Consider the following 14,159-nt stretch of genomic DNA (forward strand, 5'->3'; position numbering starts at 1 on the left):
AGTAGACTACTGCCTTACTTCCGCGAAAACTGCCTGTCTCCTGAGGGACGTCTGCCCTCCTAATTGAGGTTCGCGGCTGCCTTCTGCCTACAAAGAGGACCCAAAGATGACACTGGAAGTCCACCTTCCCAGCGCGAAAGTTGCAGAGCTTTGCTCCTAGCAAATGTGCCCAGTACACTTCAAATAAAATTAACCACAAAATAGTCACAGGAATGAAACAATATTACATAGCAATATGTGTCAGAAAATCAGACACAAATCAAGTTAGCAATTAAGTTTACAGGTTTTACAGAAATATGGCTCTCCTGTAGGTTAAATTTCAACCGTGGCAGCTGGGAAACTATAATTAAAATTGCTGCCGAATCATGACCCAAAATAAATTTCTTGAAAATGGGAAAACGTTAGGAGGAACAAGAAGATATGCTGCAAAAGTGTACATTGGCATATCCACATCCTAGATATATTTAAATATTACCTACCTTTTTCTAAAAGTCAAGAGAGTAAGAATTAAAGTCTCGTAATGCACGTTAATTAATGAGCTGTCCTCCAGATCCCAGGTACAACCAGAATTCAACCGAAATTCAGTTAAGTCTACAAAATCCAGGATTGAAATCATTTTCGTGCGAGCATGATGATGTAGAAAAAAATCTGTTTTTCTCACCGGCAGTGTTAATGCAGTGTGATGTGCATTGTTGCAGGTTACGGCAGCAACTCGCTAAGCAGCATGTCCAAGTCGTCCCTGGACCCGCACTCACATCTCAGGCAGCCCGGTAAGTTATGTCTGATAAGTAGATTAGTAATTAAACTCGTGCACACAACACTATTTAGTCAAATACGCTGATGAGCCTAAACATTATGACCAAATGCTAAACAGTGTTTTGGTCTACCATTGGAACGCAATACAGCAACGATTCTACGTGGTACAGATTTCTCATGTTCTTGACGGGCTTCCGCAGGCTCCACATGTCTACGTACAGGTGGCGCAATACTCGAAAATTGTAGGCCGGCGTTTTGGGGAAGCGGTGCTGGCCCCTGGCAGCGTCCCAGATACGTCCATCGGATTCAAATCAGCCGGCTTTGTTGGTTAAGCCATCAACGAGAGTTCCTTATCGTGTACCTCCAAACCACTAGCTTCATCGTACCGACAGTTTCCCTCTTTGCAGTTGCCATCGCCATCGGCGAAGTCATCAAACAGAGATTCAGGTGGCCCGCAATAATGCACAAGTGGTCAGCAGCTCTCATTTGCCTTCGGCTACTAATATCGGTCCCAAGACCGCCCAGGTGAGTTCTCCCTACCCCTATCAGCCTGCTTCCTAGGAGCATTGCGTATTCGAGCAGCCGTCCGCCGGGATAAATGCATATCAGGACACAAGCATAGATCTGGTGTAACAAGAAATGTGATTCAGACGACTCATTTACACTGAAACACTGTCCATTCTCGAAGCTAACGTGTCTTCTGTAATCGTCAGCGACGACGTCTTTGTGTCAACATGCACTAAATGATCAAAATTATTCGGACACCTGGCTGAAAATCACTTACAAGTTCGTAGCGTCATCCATCGGTAATGTTGCAATTCAGTGTGGTGTTGGCCCACCCTTAGCCTTGATGACAACTTCCACTGTCGTATGCTTACGTTCAATCAGGTGCTGGAAGGTTTCTTGGGGAATAGCAGCCCATTCTTCACGGAGTGCTGCACTGATGACAGGTATCGATGTTGCTGGCGGGGCCGGGCACGAAGTCGGCATTTCAAAACACCCCAAAGGCGTTCTATAGGATTCAGGTCAGGAATCTGTGCAGGCCAATCCATTACAGGGATGTTATTGTCGTGTAACCACTCCGCCACAGGTCGTGCACTATTCGATTGTTTGCAGATGATGCTGTCATTTACCGTTTTCTAAAGTCATCAGATGATCAAAACGACTTGCAAAATAATTTAGATAAGATATCTGTATCGTGCGAAAAGTGGCAATTGACCCTGAATAAAGAAAAATGTGACGTTATTCACATGAGTACTAAAAGGAATCAGCTAAATTTCGATTACGCGATAAGTCATACAAATCTGAAGGCTGTAAATTCAGCTAAATATTTAGGGATTACAATTACAAATAAAATAAATTGGAACGATCACATAGGTAATATTGTGGGTAGACCAAACCAAAGACTGCGATTCATTGGCAGAACACTTAGAAGGTGCAACAGGTCTACTAAAGAGACTGCTTACACCACGCTTGTCCGCTCTATTCTGGAGTATTGTTGTGCGGTGTGGGATCCGCATCAGGTGGGACTGATAGATGACATCGAAAAGTGCAAAGAAGGGCAGATCGTTTTGTATTATCGCGAAATAGAGGAGATAGTCTCACAGAGATGATACGTGAATTGGAGTGGCAATCATTAAAACAAAAGCGTTTTTCGTTGCGACGGGATCTTCTCATGAAATTTCAATCACCAGTTCTCTAATCCGATTGCGAAAACATTCTGTTGCCACACTCCTACGTGGGGAGGAATGATCATCACGATAAAATAAGAGAAATCAGGGCTCGCACGGAAGAATTTAAGTGCTAGTTTTTCCCGCGTGTCGTTCGAGAGTGGAACGGTAGAGAGAGGGCATGAAGGTGGTTCATTGAACCCTCTGACAGGCACTTTACTGTGAATAGTGGAGTAATCATGTAGATGTAGATTTAGAGAACAAGTGCGCCATCATGTTGAAAGATGTAATCGACATCCTCGAATTGCTCTTCAACAGTGGGAAGCAAGGAGGTGCTTAAAACATCAATGTAGTCCTGCGCTGTGACAGTGCCACGCAAAACAACAAGGGGTGCACACCCCCTCCATGAAAAACACGACCACACCATAACACCAATGCCTCCAAATTTTCACTACACACGCTGGCAGATGACGTTCACCGGGCATTCGCCATACCCACACCCTGCCATCGGATCGCCAAATTGTGTACCGTGATTTGTCACTCCACACAACGTTTTTCCACTGTTCAGTCGTCCAATGTTTACGGTCCTTACACCATGCAAGGCATCGTTTGGCATTTACCGTCGTGATGTGTGGCATATGAGCAGCCTCTCGCCCATGAAGTCCAAGTTTTCTCACCTCCCGCCTAAGTGTCATAGTACTTGCAGTGGATCCTGATGCAATTTGGAATTCCTGGGTAATGGTCTGGATAGATGTCTGCGTATTACACATTACGACCCTCTTCAACTGTCGGCGGTCTCTGTCAGTCAACAAACGAGGTCGGTCTGTACGCTTGTGTGCTGCACGTGTCCCTTCCCGTTCTCATTTCACTATTCTAGGGATTAGGAGTGAGGAAATCTGGCGTACTGACGAATGACACAAGTGACACGCAGTCACCTGATTCGAAGTCTGTGAGTTCCTCGGGGCGCCCTATTCTGCCCTCTCATGAAGTCTAATGACTATTGAAGTCGCTGATATGGAGCACCTGGCTGTAGGTGGCAGCACTATGCAGCTAATATGAAAAACGTATGTTTTTGGGGGTGTCCGGATACTTTTGAGCACATAGCGCACGAGATCGTGGACGTTCTCTGCATATCCAACAACGTGCGTTTAACAGTGTGCTGCCTGCGCCAGAATTTACTTCGTCGTCAGACCTGCCAAAATCATCACCTAACCTGCTTTACAGAGGTGGCAAACCTTCATCCTTCATGTACTGATATGATACGTTGAATTCCAGCTCATTGTTGCCTATTCGTGGTTTTACCATCATTAACCACTTTCCGTAATAAATGCCAGACAACAGCGCGCGTACAGCCGGCAATCTTCGGCGTTTCGGGATGCTCCATCCTCAGCGCCGGGACAATATGAGATGTCAAAGTCGCTTATGGCAGAGTATATACCCATTCGCGGGCCGCATTGCCGCTAAAACGATTCCTCGTTCGTCCCCGCTCTGCTTATATACGAGGATTATAGAATAAGTTAAAAAAGAAGCGTATGTGGTAAATAGAACGCCTAATTCGTGAAAGTGAAACTTTTTTAAGCGTTAGTTGCCAACCTTGGGAAGAGTTTTACTTACCAGTAAAATTAATTTTCACGCAAATTTAACGCCGTAAGTCTTACTTAGGATGGCGTGTCAGTTGAAGAAAGTACATTTGAAGAACAGCGTTCTGTGATCTGACTTTACTTTCGGAAAGTGTATAATCGTCACAAATATTCTATCATATCAACAAATAATACAGCAGTACTTGCATGAACCGTGCGAGTGGCCACAAAAGAACAACCGACGAGCGCCTCACCGGGCGTCTAGTAAGGGTATCGACCTCGGCCCTGCAAACTCGTATTGATTAACTTATCCAAGAAGGGCGACGACTCACAGTTGGAGGAGTTGCTGAAAACTGCCCGAGTAAGTATTGGCACAACTCATTTCATCGTTCAAAGCAAACAGGACTACTGTGGAAATACTAGTGCCTGCACGACTTCATAGATGAGTGCAAAACACCTCTGGTTATCCTATGACCCGATACCACTGAAATGCATTTTGCACGACACATGACCTAGCTATAGGGGTCTTAGGTATTACAACTGTCTACCGTAGACTACTTGGTGCACACATTTGCCAGTAAGAAGACATGTGAAGGGCGGTCTGTTTCGCTTGATGCTTTGTTTAGGAGAATATAACGGCACCCACGAAATAAAAAGACTACACTTTTCTGTACATGTCATAATTTTCCTTAGCTTATTTTCATGATCGCTACGTCAGTCAACTTTGCGAATACTAATTTTATTAATTTACCCGGGAGCATTATGTGGAAACAACATCACAATTTCTCCAAATATATCCATTTAAGTTGCCTGACCATCACTGTTATATTTTTCTAAGAACTTGGTCGATGTATTAAATCCTAACAGTAGGTCTCTGATGTTATTTCTCTGACCTCCTTCGACATCTTCTCTCAGTTTAACATAACAAGGATCGCAAACATTGCAACACTAGTATGTTAATGTGATCTTGTTAACAGGTGAACGTTACCATCGACCCAACATATCTAAGACATCCATTCGCCTACGCTACCAATGATTTCACATGTTCATGTCAACTGGTACTAATACTCCTAGATATTTATACACTGTGGTAGACTTTATAACTTTACCACTAACACTGTAATCGATAAAATCGAGTTATTTCTCTTGCTTACGTACATTTTCTTTTAATTATCAGTATTAAAATACGGTTACTATTCGGCTTATGAAGTGGAATTATTCTTTAAGTAGCTCCAAACTTTCTTACCCTGAATTTTCTGCAGATAAGAGCATCTTCAGAGAAGAACCTGAGATGACTGATGATTTAGTCTGGTATTGAGAACATTAGCAGTCCTATTGTATTTTCTTGGGCACAGTGTAGCTTTTGTTTCTGTTGAAGATTTGCTGTCTACTGTAACACATTGCGTTCAACTAAAAATTCTCTGATCCAAAAAGATTGAGAAGATACTTCTTATGTATTCCAAATGGTTCAAATGGCTCTAAGCACTACGGGACTTAACATTTGAGGTCATCAGTCCCCTAGACGTAGAACTAGTAAAACCTAACTAACCTAAGGACATCACATACATCACATCCCGAGGCAGGATTCGAACCTGCAACCGTAGCAGCCGCGTGCTTCCGGACTAAAGCGCCTAGAACCTCTCGGCCACAGCGGCCGGCTTTTATGTATTCCCAATACGATGAACACGCTACTCAAAAAGAAGGGACAGAGTTCAAAACTACAGTAGAAAAGAACACAATTCCAACGGTCCTGGAAGCAGAAAAGTTCAAATTTTATGCATTAAATGTGAGCACCATGTTAGACGACAAATATCAAAACGGTGGCTCGTTTCTCGCCACACACTTATCGAATTCACAGTTTCAACAATGTGATGTCGCAGAGTTTCAAGAGCGTCTGGCGGAGAGGGAACAAAGACGCGATAAAAGCCACAAGGTGTGAGGTCTTGGGACCTGGGGCGCCATCGGCGATGAAGTTAATCTTCTGTTCCTCCTTTTCCAATCCACTGTCCTCGAATGGTACCATTCAGGTAACGTCGGACGTGCTTAGAGAAATTACTAAGTTCATATGGTGTGGGTTCCTCAGTTGGCTTCGTATTCTTACTTTCGTCTTGCACTTAATACAACATCAGTGCATGTGACACCTTAGGCAACAGGCTAGCATCTGTCAAAAGTTCTGATGTCCTGCACTAACGGGAAGAGAGGAATTCAGGACAGGCTACCTGTTTGGGAACCTGCTGTGCAGTACGCATGGGACAGGGAAGCTGGCTGTGTTTCGCCAGGCCACTTGCTGGGGCACTGTGGCGGGGGGAATGTCGCTCCGCCTGTAGTCTGCAGACTCGAAAGAGGACTTTTTTTCTTTAGAAACTGGGAGTGAATCGGTGTTCAGCCAGCCGAAGGGAAGCCAGGAAACTTTGCTTAGCAAAAATCATGATGCTTAAGAATGTAGTGGCAGAATATTTCAGGATAGATAACATTATTTCCAGTCATGTGAAAGCATAGGGAGCTTAAAGTTACATGTTTGGATTTTGACTAGCATTCTTGTGGGGTAGGAACTTGACGCCTGCGTGATAAGTTAGAGGGGTGAGTACGAACGCGGAACTGCCTCAGGTGGGAGAGCATTCGACTGAATTCTCTGTGGTGACTATGCTGGTGCGAGTTAAATATTATTGCCAGTTCTTTTGACTGGGAGCGGGGTCTTTTGTCTACCTTGAGACTGGTTGTGGCGGTGAAAAGGATGAAATGCTATGAACTCGGGTGACGAGGCACGAAGAGTGACTTAAGTGGATTTCACAGTAAGAACTCGTAGAGCACAGTCCTATTTGTAGGGAGCAGTCGCTCATCTCCGGAGTCGGGAAGTTTTTAATGCACAGTAGCTTTCCATGATCTGAGATAAAAGTCTTCCACCCAGCACTGGACTTCTACCATCAGAGACAATGGATTGCGGAGGCTTACTTGAGTTACGTTACTCGCCAACGAATCGAAGGCTCGTCATGCAGCCGCATACCATCGTCTGCAGCCCCAGTCATCGAGCCAGCTACAGTGAAACGGAGTGCAATGCGAAGTACTGAGTCAGCAGCGAGCAGCAGAGCACTTAGATTTCAGGTTAAGCAGTGTCGGGGTTATATTAAAAGTAATATTTATTTGAGAACCTTCAGCATCGCAGCGCGTCAACAATCATTGGTTAATATATTAAAAAACTAGAAACCCGCCTCGATTGCGAAAAAAGCACCTAGTGTTAACCTAGGTTTCGGCGTAGATAACTACACCTTCTTCAGAACAATAAAACCCACAAGTGCCTAAGAAGACCTTTGTCAGTGATTAAAAGAACACCATAGCTATACATTTATAAACGAAAAAAAGGAAAACACAAACAGTACATATGTACAAAGTCTAAACCGTTACTTAACTTAATGGTGTAACCTCCTCACTTAGTGAGCGACCATTTGTAGCTGCAGTTTATGGCGGGTCATGGCCCATTGAACATAGGCCGGTGTGGGATGGAGGTTACACCATTAAGTTAAGTAACGGTTTAGACTTTGTACATATGTACTGTTTGTGTTTTCCTTTTCTTCGTTTATAAATGTATAGCTATGGTGTTCTTTTAATAATAATTGACAAAGGTCTTCTTAGGCACTTGAGGGTTTTATTGTTGTGAAGAAGGTATAGTTATCTACGCCGAAACCTAGGTTAACACTAGGTGCTTTTTTCGCAATCGAGGCGAGTTTCTAGTTTTTTAAAATATTTATTTGTGTGATCACAGAGCTTACGCTTGTAGTTAATGATCTTTTGGACTTTTCCACTTGAACTGCTTGAGTCGAGTAACCACTCATTTTAGCAGTAAAAGTAGGGTCATTACGTGTCGTTGAGTCATGAGGGGCAACTAAATTCGTTTTGTTAACCATAACCACTACGATCTCACCTCCACAGATTTCAGAAAAATATAGGTCATGTGTTTATTTGTTGTTAACGTAGTATCACTTCTTGCCTTAGAAAATTCAATGTATTTTTTTTTCCTTTCAAGCGTGTTTGTTGCTTGTAGGGATATTGTTTTTTTGTCTTTTTAGAAATAAATTAATATTGTTGCATCACTGATTTTCATTTAGTAGTAGATTGGTGCATAATTACGTAGCGTTTTTGTTTTGCATGTTGGTATTCCAGTTGGTATGAGTTTATTTATCGATAGTATTTTTTTATTCCTTGGAGTTTGCATATTGCCATTTTTCATTCTGCGACAGGGAGTGGAGTTATGGACGCTAGAAAATGGAGTGCCAAGTGGAGAAATCGGAATATTCAAGACATAGTCTTCTGTCTGAGTTCAGTAGACGGGCAGCAGCAGCAGGAAAAAAGTTTTCTCGTTTCAGGGAGGATCGTTTTGACATCAGTGACTCTCCACGTTCTGGAAGATCTTCGTGGTTTGACAAAGATCGTTTAAATGCATTAATCCGCAATTATCCATGGCACTGTACTCGGGAACAGGAAAATGTGACGAACTGTTATCTTTCCACCATCGTGCATTTACAAGCAATGGGAAAGGCTCAAAAATTGGGTGTATTTGTACATGCTCTAAGCCAAAATCACAAAAGTCAGCTGGTAGTCGTAGGTACATCTGTTCTTGCATGTAACCAATTGGTTCGTGAACAACACCGACCAATCCTATCATGTATCGTTACTGGTGACGACAAATGGTATATTTACGGTAACGTAAGGGAAAGAAAGGCATGCTTGTGCCCAAACGAAGCAGCAATCCCACGTACAAAGACTTGCGTGTATTTGCAAAAGATAATGATTTACATCTAGTGGAACAGCGACGATGTGGTGTACTACAGATTGCTCGCCCGAGGTGCAACCATCACTGCTGACATTTATTGTGAACAACTGAGACGTCTTCCAGATGCATTCCAACATCAACGACCAGGAAGACCAAGTGAAGTGTGCTACGTCACGGTAACTCCGGCCCACATTCTGATAGACAGACAAAAAACTCTATTCAGGCGTTGGGTTGGAAACTCAGTCCGCACCCACCTTATCAACTGAACTCGCGTCATCAGATTTTCTTCTTTTCCGCTCTCTATCGAACTATCTTTAAAGAAGTTCCTTTCGGATGGCAATGCGCTCACCGAGTTCTTCACCTCAAAACCACGTGATTTCTACAGTCGACGAACCGAAAAGTTACCTCAGCGTTGATTTTTCTTCTGCTTCCGTATCCGGATGCACCAATTATATCTTCCCTTCCCAGTAACTAGCAACGTAGGTTGCTTTGTCATTGACTTTCAAAATATCGTCTTTAGTGTATGTTATAGACATATTTGGGCAAATCAATAGGTGGTCCAAGTCCTGTATTGCTCCGCATTCACACCTATCGCTATCTCTGTAGCCCCATTTAAATAGGTTTGATTTGCACCCACTTACTCCAGTGCGCAACCGGTTTAATGACCTCCAAGTTGTAAAAGGTAGTTGAAATCCTGCAGATCCCTCCTCAAGTAGTTCCATTGTGGAGTGTGGCACCATTTCTTCCCAAAGAGATAGCCGCCTTGCGACGGGCTTGGTGGCGAGCTCTTCAGTGGTTTCAGTGAAACTCCTGCGGGATTTCAGCCGGACACGTTGTTTTCGGTGCATATGCATCGGGTGTCGAGGATCATTCTTTTTGTTTTGATCTTTCGATCTCGGCGGCTACTTGTCTGCGGATAGTGGGTGGTGCTATGCCTATGATGGGATAAATTTTGTCTTTGGGAGTTGGTTTGAGGCATCCTGTGGCAATACCTACAGTTTCGTTTACGGCGACGTTAATTTGCTTAGTGTGAGCAGAGTTCCTCCAAACTGGCGCCGCGTATTCAGCTGCTGAGATACTCAGCGCCAGACCCGTGGTGCGCAAAACGTGTGGTTGAGCGTTCATAAAGTGTCGTAAATAGCGAAGGAGAATATATTATTGATGATTAAAGTCTCTGTTATGTGCATCTGTCGTGTTCATTAAATTTATTGAGTAACGGTGCGATCTTGTGCTCCAAATCAACAGATAGGGTGTCCACCTTAATTGTGCTAGCGAGCCCCGAAAATAACTTAGTTGTTGCGGCAGTCGGCATAATTATTCAGAGTATGCCAAGCAGGGATTTAGTAGCATTTCCTGGCGAGTGGTAGTGTTGTAATCACTACGTTTTTGGGCGCTCCCTGCAACACTAGGTCTAGAGTGTCAGGTAACAATACCAACTTTGCTTCGTCAGCCCATTGGGGTATGGGCAATATGCTCATCAGTGTATTTCATAATGGGGGAAAAGTTTTCTCATTCGGAATGAAAATTTGGGGAAGTTTGTAAGTTCGACTACTGATTTTATATTGAACTATTACTGTGTACTGAATCGATACGTGAGGGAGCGACTTGCTGACGGCCGACCGTGGGGTGGCGCTGGGCCAGTGGCCGGTGGCAGGGAGACTGCAGATGGTCTCCCCAGCGCCACGGCGCGCACGGCGGGGCGCTCGCTGTATTGCTCCTAATTGGAGGAGGGGCGTCTATTTAGCTCCGGCGGGCGGTCATTATAGAAAATTACTTAACAGCACGATTACGTTGCAATTTTCGCAGCATAAAGAAAGTTTGTCCGAAAGAGCGGATTTCTGGTACCTCCGGCTTCCGTACAGTGACTCAGCGTACACTCTGGGCCCTGCTATGTCGTCAGAGGGGGGAGTGTCAGGGCTCTGGTAAGAACTTAAGTGAAATCTTCCAGCTCCGGTGCAGGTTATTTCTCGGAGAAAAAAGTCTTTCAACATCTAGTCCCCAGCATTTATGCTGAGTCCGCAACAAAATCACGGATGTTAATGTGTTATAGCTTGTAAATGAATACGCTCCACATGTGGGACACTGCGAATATCATATAAAAAACTCAGCAGAATTTATCAGCACAATCAACCGTCTACGCCTTAGTGAGGATAATATTATGGTCAGTTTTGATGTAGTGGCGCTGTTTACGAATGTGTCTATCACAGACGCTTTGTACCTAATTTCCGAGTACTTTGTAAGTGACGTGGTCGAGCTATTTAGGCACACTCTTACGTCCTCCTATTCCGTGTACGACGGCTCGTATTACGATCAGACAGACGGCGTAACAACGGGTAGTCCGTTGGCTCCGGCTATTGCTAACCTCTTCATGGAGAATTTTGAGGGCATTGCCATAGATACTGCGCCATAGAAGCCGAAGTGTTTCTTTCGATACTTTGACGACACGTTCGTCATTTGGCCACACGGTCGCGAGAAACTAGACGAGTTTTTGGAACACCTCAATGGCATCAGTAATAATATCCAGTTCACCATGGAGGTGGAAAAAGATAATTCATTGCACTTCTTCGACGTCCTTGTCCACCGTAAACGAAATGGGTGCCTTGACCACAGCGTCTACAGAAAACCCAACCACACAGACCTGTACCTGCACGCCACCAGCCACCGTCATCCAGCACAGAAGCGCAGAGTATTACAAACATTGGTGCATCGTGCAACAGTAATATCAAACGACGATAACCTGCCCCATGAACTGAGCCATCTACGCAAGGTTTTAAGGAATAACGGCGACAGCGTCCATCAAGCCAAAGAGGTGATTTCTGAGAAATATCAGAATACGACCAACGACGAAGAGCAGGAAAAGAAACTTGCTTTGCTGCCATTCTGTGGCTCTGTGTCGGGCAAGATAAGTAAGTGTTTAATTTTATAAAAAGTAGAGGCCATCGCTGACGCAGTTACTGTACCAAAAATTAATAATTATAGACTGACAATAAGAAGTACAAAATGATGACCAGCTCGGGCTCATGCCAGCGAAAAATAATAGAAATTAAAATAACTTTTCATTCGTATGATATATCACAATGTAGTCTCAGAAAGGTGTTTGTATATCAAAATACATACCCTGATCAAATTTAAATTATGTCTGCCTCACACCGAGCGGCCTTAAAAATTGATAAAGCACTAATAACTTCTGAAATATTAACGTGCATTTCATCAAAAGATGCAGAGGAAACATTCTAACAAACTTGACAGACTGACGAAAAATACAAATTCACAGTGCTACAACGGTGTGCACGGTGATATGACGTCACACCCCATGAGCCGCTGTGTGCTGCTGGCTCGCACGTAGGAGCCTGCACAGTAGCTCTTACGATGCGAGAAAACTTCCATTGATCGAAGTGGAGAAGTCTATCCTTGCTTCCCCATAGTCTCATCTTCACTCTAATTCTATTTGCCTCTGCAGTTCGCCGACGGGGTGGCCGAGCGGTTCTAGGCACTACAGTCTGGAACCGCACGACCGCTATGGTCGCAGGTTCGAAACTTGCCTCGGGCATGGGTGTGTGCGATGTCCTTAGGTTGGTTAGGTTTAAGTAGTTCTAAGTTCTAGGGGACCGATGACCTCAGAAGTTAAGTCCCATCGTGCTCAGAGCCAGAGCCTCTGCAGTTCGGTGTTCTTGACCTCGGGACTGAAGAGATAGGCCCGTCATAAACTGATCTCACCCCAGATGTTTCTTCGTGACTTCTCTGGTAATGACGGAGGTCACCAAATTATCGACGTACCGTTTCCCTAAAGAAGAATTAATAAATACACATACGATATGTTGCTGAGAAACTGCACATATATTATGCTGAAGGAAGTGTTTCGGTATTTTGTCTTCAATTTTTCAACCAAAGAATATTGGGAAAGTCTACTGAACAGCTAAAGCAAATCAAAGATATTATCCAAGGTAATTACTCTAGAATTAAATTTTTTTCATTTTGGTACAAAAGTTTCTTCCTGCATCTTTGGAAGAATTTACGAGCATCGAAGAGTTCCTCATAACAAAGAAGTACTTTGTGAGCTAATCAGTCATACGAAAGACTATCTTATCTCCCAGTATGTATTTGTCTCATTTCACCGTAATCTCAACTGAATGTTCGCCTACGTTTCTTCTCTTTCGCTCAGTTGCTCATACGGGCTTATAAACAAGTATTTCTATTCAGTATTGATATTTCTCACAGTTTAAAGCGCTTCTAAAATTTTGCAATCATCCCCCCACACTCACTCTGGTCGTGATAGACGAACACAAGATTACATTTTACCACTTTACATAAATTCTTTAATATTCACTTTCAGCAAGATAAACTCACGTTATGAAAAGCAGTTAGAAAAGCTTAGCAACAACGTTTGTGCTAAAAGCTTTCCTTAACAGACCGTGCCGCACACATATTGCATTTCTTCCTGCTGCTAAAAGTAAACTACTAAGAGAGTAGCACAAAAAAGGCGCATCGACTCAAAGGTACTTCAACACTCTTAAAAAACACTTCAGGCATACATCCCTACTGGCGACAGTCCCTTGTTATGTTCCAGCTTGCACATGTTTCAGTAACTGTTGCCTGCCTTTCTCAGCCGGCCGGAGTGGCCGAGCGGTTCTAGCCGCTACAGTCTGGAGCTGCGCGACGCTACGGTCGTAGGTTCGAATCCTGCCTGGGGCATGGACGTGTGTGATGTCCTTAGGTTAGTTAGGTTTAAGTAGTTCTAAGTTCTAGGGGACTGATGACCTCAGCAGTTAAGTCCCATAGTGCTCAGAGCCATTTTTTTTGCCTCTCAGTCAGTGTCGTAGCTCAGTAAAAACAAACAAGCGCCGTTTAGTGAGGCCCTGATTCATAGTCATTTTGCTTAAAAATAAGTTCTTTGTAAGAGAAAGTGAAAATAGCAGTCACAATTATAACAAGTATTTTTTCCTTTATTTTACGGGTTGTACTTGAACGAAATCAGAACACGAATCAAGAACTTTCTTATATATTACGAAATGGTTAGATAGTAGAATGAAGGATTGATGGAATTCTGATGACGTTGATGCCATGAGACACAGCGTCAACTTAACGACATTAGGCTACGAAAGGTAATCGGTTGCGGCCAGTTTTATGAGACTGTCCCATACATAACCTGAAGTTCGAATATAATAAACTTGAGACTAAGAAGCTTATGTCCACGAATCAGGATGGTTTTAGAAAACATCGCTCGTACGAAATTCTCCTTGCCCTTTTCTCACATGATATTCTTAGAACTATGGGTGAAGGGCGCAGGTAGAGCCCATATTTCTAGATTTCCGGAAAGCATTTCACTCGTGCGCAATTGTAGGCTGTTAACGAAGGTACGAGCATATGGAATAAGTTCATAGATAT

At 43.6% G+C, this 14,159-nt stretch overlaps 1 protein-coding gene across 1 annotated transcript in view; it reads left to right on the forward strand.

The window, feature by feature from the left end:
• The window catches only part of LOC126236049 (transcriptional regulator ERG homolog), a 300,731-nt gene that overhangs the window by 119,970 nt on the left and 166,602 nt on the right, over positions 1-14,159 (forward strand). Inside the window, exon 3 of the mRNA XM_049945092.1 lies at positions 699-770. Coding sequence (XP_049801049.1) covers positions 699-770 — 72 coding nt within the window. The remainder of the gene's footprint in view (positions 1-698; positions 771-14,159) is intronic.

Source organism: Schistocerca nitens, chromosome 1 (assembly GCF_023898315.1).
Source record: "Schistocerca nitens isolate TAMUIC-IGC-003100 chromosome 1, iqSchNite1.1, whole genome shotgun sequence".
In the NCBI taxonomy this organism is placed as follows: Eukaryota; Metazoa; Arthropoda; class Insecta; order Orthoptera; family Acrididae; genus Schistocerca; species Schistocerca nitens.